At 44.4% G+C, this 7,133-nt stretch overlaps 1 protein-coding gene across 1 annotated transcript in view; it reads right to left on the bottom strand.

The window, feature by feature from the left end:
• Positions 1–1,806: 1,806 nt before the first annotated feature.
• DMRT2 (doublesex and mab-3 related transcription factor 2) overlaps positions 1,807–7,133 on the bottom strand; it is a 6,657-nt gene continuing 1,330 nt past the window's right edge. Inside the window, exons 3-5 of the mRNA XM_024734280.1 lie at positions 6,943–7,133; positions 5,248–5,350; positions 1,807–3,155 (exon numbers count right to left, since the gene is read on the bottom strand). The exon at positions 6,943–7,133 is cut by the window's right edge and continues 73 nt beyond it. Of these exons, the coding sequence (XP_024590048.1) occupies positions 2,098–3,155; positions 5,248–5,350; positions 6,943–7,133 (1,352 nt within the window). The 3' untranslated portion in view covers positions 1,807–2,097. The remainder of the gene's footprint in view (positions 3,156–5,247; positions 5,351–6,942) is intronic.

Genomic DNA, 7,133 nt, shown 5'->3' with positions numbered 1-7,133 from the left:
TTCGCCAGGGAGAGTACTGACCCGCATAAATGTTCAAGAACAATAAAATTTTGGTCACTGGTAATGTGATAAAAACCACTTAATACCCACAGCCAACTGGATTCACTTAATGAGATTAAAATGATATACAGAGAGGACAGAAAAGATATCCCCAAACGTCCACTGAACACAAAAGGGTAAGACATTTGACTAACGTACGTATTCCAAATACTAAAATAGAGTAAGAAAGAGAAAAATCCATGTTTGGATTGAGAAGGCCTTCTCAATGGGATTTTTTAATGTGGGTTTACTCTAATGTGCTCTCCCCTGATACCTTTGCAGCAGTTAGTTTCAATGCCAAGTTTACACTTAACACAAAAAATAAATTCCTAGTAAGAAGATAAAAATTAATAGCTGTATAGATAAAACAAAGATGACTGGGGGTTGGGGACAGAGGGGCAACTGCAGTCTCTGACACCAGGGCTTCATGGCTGGAAAACATTTTTCCACTTAATGAGAATCTTCAACAGTTATTGGGATCTCTGCCCACTTTCATTTTCTTTTTCTCTGGCAAACATCCATTCGCTCTGGCTTTTACAATAGTAAAAATAAGTAAATCTGACTCAACAAAACCAAGTATTATTTTACAAGTACAAACTGAAAATCAATCTAAGGTTTGGCTTGGTGTTTTTGCAATTGATGCTAATTTTAAGCAACAATTCACAGGAACCCCTTGAGGCTTACATGAGCTCATCAGTAGCAAAAAAAAGTCATTTTAAAAATAATTGTTAATGTTTTCCAGAGGAAGAAAGAAACTCTTTAAAACTGCCGAATGTCTTGGCACACCCCACACGGCCACCTCGTGTTCTTGTTACCCAAATGAGAGCAGAGTTGGAAGTAAAACCTCACTCCATGGCAAAATTAGAGGTGGGTGGGATATCTGGCTCGTGATTTCCTGTGTTGAAATGACCATAACATCTCAGAACTTGATTTGAGGTCCACAGGTGAGATCTTCAGGGAGGAATTTCATACCTTCATAAATGTCTTACTCTTGTTTTATCAATCATATAGAACAACAGTTAACATTTTGTTGAGCAAAACGAGGGGGTAATAATGAACTTAAAAAAGAAGCCACCCTTACGCTGTGATAAACATCTGCAGGCTTCGGCAACTGTCTGCTGAAGCAGTTTGAAGAGTAAATGTTTTTATCTCAGAAGAGAGTTACACTGATAACCTTTGACACTGGTGAAAATGTGGGACACATAAAGCTGAGACTCCCAGACCAGCTGAGAGTCGTGACTCGGCCTGCTGCTAACTGCCTGCTGTCACCAGACCCCAGGGAAGAGCAAAGTAACACAGAACTGAGAGGGGGTTCAACCATGTGCTGGGGAAGCTGCTCTGTGGCCCCCAGCAACCTGAAAATCACAGAATGAATGTTCAACCTAGAAAGGAAGCCTGAGGCCCCACGTACACATCCCCATCAGGGAAGGAAACTGGGACTCATTCCAAGAACCCATGTCGTCGTATAAATGAGATATTAAACTTGATTGCTCTTCAATTCAACTTTGTCCAACCACATGAAATGAAGATTCTATAAACATAAAAATCTTCCCTATGTTCTCCTTACAGCTATTTTTGCCTCAGTCTTGAATACCTACATTTACATGTCCTCCAAAATGCACAACTAAGGTATTATAAGTGTTCTCCTATGGCCCCCAGCAACCATTAAGAGCACTTGAAAATACACAGAATCGTAGAAAAATAAAGAACACATTTCATGGACACTAGCTTTTTCACCTAGACAGAGAAACTATTTACTTCAGCAAATTCTGGGTCTTTTAGAAGACAGTGTCAATTTTATTGCTTTTTGAAATGCTATGTAAAGCCTGAAACTTCACAATTTGCACATCAGCAATATCCATCTTTAAGTTTAAATATATTTATGTGGTAAGGGAAAGTACATGCATTAAGAATATATAGAATTTTTTTAAATCATCATCATTTACATTAGAAATTTCTTTATACAAGCATCTCAACTTTTTTCTTTGAAAAAAAATTAGTGACTGGTAAGAATCCTCTGAGACTGCAGAAAATCCAGCTTCCCATTTAAGCAGCCTTTCACTGAGAGACATGAGTGATGGCAGACGAAGGCCTCTTAAGAATAGACTCAACAGAAAATGACAGCGGTTCATTCACTGAGAGTCTTGTTCCAACTTGTTTGGCTACGAAAAGGTCTTTTGCACATCTATCTATTGTAAATGTGTACTTCTGGTTCTCCTTGACTAAACACTCTCTGGGTTTCTTAGGGGCCTCTTCAAAGGCCTCTTTGACAGATGATGTTTTCAACTCGGGACCTGATTTGTCATTAAGAGTTTGCTGGAATAATGAGTGGAATGGATTATGTTTAAGTGGCAGAGGGTGCCTGGTGCTTTCTTTGCTGATCTTGGTTAAGACGTGCCCTTGAGCTGCCAGGGAGTCCGTGTCAACAACGGGCAAAAAATTCCGTCGGGGTGGAGAGAACGCAGACCTCTCGGGGACGGCCTGGTGACCCTGAAGGTCACTTCTTGAGATCTGGCCCTCAGGAGTGTGAGGCGGCACCAGAGAGCCTTCCAATTTCGGTGGCATTATATCATGATCTGTTCCGAGTCCATCGTGCAGTCGTACTCCCTTCAGGTCCCAGCTGGCCCCAGGCTTCAGGGCCTGAACTGACGTGGTAGCATTCAGCAGGCATTGCTGGTAGAGGAGGGTGTCACTAATGGGGCCACACTTGGGCCAAACTAAAAATCTCGAGGACAGGGGATACTGCCTGTAGGTCGTGGCCACGCTGACATTGGAAGAAATTAGTTCCATATTCCCAGACCCTGAATACTGCATGGTGAGGTCAAGGCAGGTGGGCAAAAAGTTGCAGAAGTCTTTGCTTGGTGGTTCCACTGGCGTGGGACTGTAGCCACTTTTGTAGGAGTTGTACTCAGAACCATGTACCATGCGATTGGGCAGGAATAAGGCAGCAGCTTGGGAAGCTTCCAACATCTCCCTCTCTTTATATTCTCTCTCCAGCATAATGTTCTCCAACTCTTTATCAGCAAAGGCCCGCCTTTTCCTCATCCGGTCACTTACTGGGGGAGGTAGAGGTAAACTCCCTCCCACATAAGTCTCTGATGGAATGGGGCGGTAGCCTAAAATAAGCAAGCATTGCACATGAAAGACATTAACATCTGATGAGGAAAAATCTAGGAATCCAGAAGGTAACAGAAACACTGCAAATCAGCAGGACAGTTATTTACAGTTCCACATCACTAGTATTTTTATACAGAAAGCAAAAGTATGGGTTCAATTTAGAATAGATCCCTTCACAGGGAAGGATATCCATACTGTAACTTTTTATTGTTGTTGTTTTTGTTGTGATAGGTTTGTTTACTTTGACAGGCATACTTTACTGGCTGAAATTTTAATATTCTCCCCAAGCTCCTATACATTAAGAGACAAGGCTGCTCATGTCGCTTCAATCAATGCTTTATTACTATCCATGTCACCTTTTTCAATTATTAAAAAAAGATATCTATACCTAGAGCTGATGTCACTTTTATTTTCTAAAGTTGGATCATTATGTACACATTGTTACAGTTGTAGAATAATCCAAGGAGAACTAGGAAAAAAGAGAAAGTTAAAGCAGATTAGTGAAGAGATAAAGAGGAAAGACTTCAGGAAACAGAAAAGCACAGAAAACTGAAAAGAGCTGATAACTAGTTAAACAGACTCTACAGTGAACAATTTAACCAGGCCCCTACCCCTACCTCTGACTATCAGTACAAACAAACAAAGTGGGGGGGATCCCCTGCTATACTGAAAATAACTGGTCTAAAACATTTTTCACCAGTACCAATCACGTTGGCCAGATACCAAAATGGTTGAACAAGCAATCACTAGAACCTAGATTAAGTCATTATACATTTTATAAATAGGGACAAAGTCAGAAACAAAGATTAGTATAACATAAATAGAATTCCTGGCAGCATAAAATACTTTATTTCACCATCCCCAAGCACTCACCACTATCAAATTTGTTTGAAGGATCCACTGTGATATTTGTGTTTACAGAGTGACAAACCCATCATACTCATTTGCAAATAAAATAAAATTTGAAAATTAATGTGTACACTTCTATGGTAAGTTTTTGCCAGGAAGTTATTTACTTGAATGTTCTATTCCACTTAGTCCTCTCACTTCTCAAGTTGCTTTGGCACAATTTCAATTTATCAGTGTGGTCCCTATGGTTATAAATCTGTTTACCCAGTTTGTAACCAAACTCATTCTGAATGCACGAGAAGCCATTCTAAGGTCAGAAGTATACAGCACAGGGTAAGACATGAACAAACTTTTAAACCTGTCCAGAAACAACTCAATTCAGAAGCCACATAAGAAAAGACAGAATACAAATGTCTACTTCAAAACAAACCAAAAAAAATCTGCTTTTCAACCTGACGCATAAAATGGCAGTGATTAGAGCAAATATAAACTTTCCTTTTCTCTAAACGGTGAAAGATAGTCAATGTTATTTATTATGTCAATAAATAAATTCCATACCCCAACAGAGATGCTTTTAAAAAATCAGTAATATTTTAAGAAAAATTAATGTATTCCCAGGCTTTAGAGAAAGTGAACACATGAAGACTTCACTCTATTCAAATTCAACCTCCATTTCTCTTGTGTATTCAAAACCTCTTCCAGATTCTATGATCTCGACTGTCAAAATGGTAAAATGAAGTGTGGAATAACTGCAATTTAAGTAGATAATCCAGAGAGGAAAAGAATACAATTAAAAAGAGTGGGATTAAAGGCTGGATCACCCAGACTAAAGGCCTTTATTGGTGTGGGTAGCTGTTAAACTCTTCACTTGACTCACTCTATTTAGCTCCAAATACAACTAAAGATTTCTTTTTTAAAAATTTATTTCCTTTCAGGACATCTGCTCTGGGATCATTTGGCAGTGTATCTGTACCTCCCTCACATTAGGGCAAATATCATATGCACTCCATGTTAACCCATTAACTACTAAGCAGAAAAAATTATCAGTGATAAAAACCTCAGGAGGTATGTGAGATTCATTTTCTCACATCCTGATATCCTTCCAAAAGTTTCCAATAAAAAAGCATTTCCCCCTCAGAATGCTCCTTCACATGTAAATGGAAATGCCACGTGCCTGAATAATGAGAATCACTCAGAACATGGTTTAAAAGGCTAAAGAATAATTTGCGTTGCTTTCTTTACCTTCTAAAATGCTTTTGGCCAGCAAACTGGGTGCCCTGACTTGCCTCTGATACATGGCTTTGCGCTCGAAATTATTCTGTTTCCCGGAAAGCCCCTTCTTGTCCTGTAAACACAAGAAACATAATCAATAATGCCCTGAAAAAAACGTGGGAGACAAGGGAGAGGCATCAGCAACTCTCCTCATTCTAAATGTATTTATTTTCCCATCCCATGTGAAATTAATTCTAAAGGAATTAATATCAGCACCGCTTAAGTCCAGGACAAGGAGCTAAAAGCTCTGTCCGAAGCCTCCAACTGGTGAGCAGGGCCCCGGCTTTCCCTGGGACCGCGTTGCTAGAGTCGGCCCAGACTCAGCCTGCAGCGAGAAGTGGGGGCCCACCCTGGGAGGAAGTGAAATCCACAGTGGATGAGATGCTAGGAGCCTGGCCCTGAGAGAGCTGCGGCGGGCCGCTGCATCCTCGGAGCCCAGACTCGGGGCCGAAGACGCCAGGGACCTGACACTGGCCAGAGATGTGGGGCCGGTTTCTCCCCGCAGTAGGGCGGATGGGACCGGGAACAGGGGGTTGACGGAGAAAACTCAGAAGTTTTCGGGCCTGGCCAAAACTCCGGATTGCTTCACTGGGGGACTGGGACGCCTGAAGGCGAACAAAACCTTCAGAGTCCTCAGGAGACGGGCGCACGCTCTGTCACCGCCCGGTCGGTGGAATTCTGGGCCCTTCTACACCCGCGTCCCGCCCAGCAGGTCGCAGGGAGCGCGAGGGAACTCAGAGCCCTCGGTGCAACACACGCGGGTACACGGGAGGGGGCCGCGCCCCAGCCCAGGGTCGGGGCACCTCAGGCGTCCAGCGCGCTGCGCTCTCCGAGGCCCTTGGGAGGTTTCCCATGAGGGTCACTCACTGCCTGCGGCGGGCACGGTGATCCACTCCCCAGCACCTTCTCGACAAAAAGTAAAAATCAAAACTCCTCCCGCGCCCCGAGTGCGAGCAGGCCCGCGCAGCCTCCCTCCTGTGAGCGCGCTTGTGCAGGGACACAAGGAAACATTCAGTGCCAGGTTCAAGAAAAACCTCTCTCTTAAAGAAGATTCAGGCTCTCCTCACAGCCGTAGACCCGCGGTGAGAGGCGACAGAGAACCGTCAACTGGTTCTTAGGTAGTTCTCGAGGCCAGAAGTTTCTTCTAAATTCCCACGTCACTTTTGGTCTCCTCTGGAAAATGGGCAGGACACGTTCTCTCTCTCTCCTAAATGGCCCGTGACTGCGGAAGCGCCGTGAGCACTACGTGCTAAGTGGTTCTTTTTCGCGATCAGCACGGGTAATACGGCAATGGACGTCGTGCACTGCATCAACCTCTGTCCTCTTCCCCCCAACACCATCAGAGTAAACGTTAAAATATAAAAAATCGAAATAAAATACCTTTCCCATAATGTACCGAACGGGACTAACCACTTTAAAGGCCTCTCTGCCTGCTTCTTAATACAAAATCTTCTCTGCCAAGTTCCCCAACGATGGCCACGGCTTCCTCCCTCCCGACCCTGCAGGCCAGCGTTGGCAGAGGTGTCTTCACCATCCTTCTGAGAAAGTGCCAGAAGCCTCGAGTCCCCGGGCCCGGGTGTGTGCGGAGCGCGCCCCTCCGACTCCCGACCCCCACGGCGTCCCCAGACAGCCCGGCGGGGGCGAGCCGGGCCGGCAGGTACGCACCTCGGTGGCCTGCTGCCTCCGGAGCGCCACCTGGGCGGCCATGACGCGCTGCCGCTCTACCACCAGCAGACAGTTGGCGCACTGGCAGTCACGCCAGCGGCAGAAGCGCTTGTGGCCCTTGAGGCAGGACACCACACCGTGGTTGCGGCAGCGCGCGCACTTGGGCGTGCGACTGAGCTTGCGCGGCTCCG

This window comes from Neophocaena asiaeorientalis, unplaced genomic scaffold (genome assembly GCF_003031525.2).
Source record: "Neophocaena asiaeorientalis asiaeorientalis breed wild unplaced genomic scaffold, Neophocaena_asiaeorientalis_V1.1 scaffold256, whole genome shotgun sequence".
NCBI classification, from domain to species: domain Eukaryota; kingdom Metazoa; phylum Chordata; class Mammalia; order Artiodactyla; family Phocoenidae; genus Neophocaena; species Neophocaena asiaeorientalis.
The sequence above is the reverse complement of the archived record's forward strand: the minus strand, read 5'-3'. Positions and strand labels throughout refer to the sequence as shown.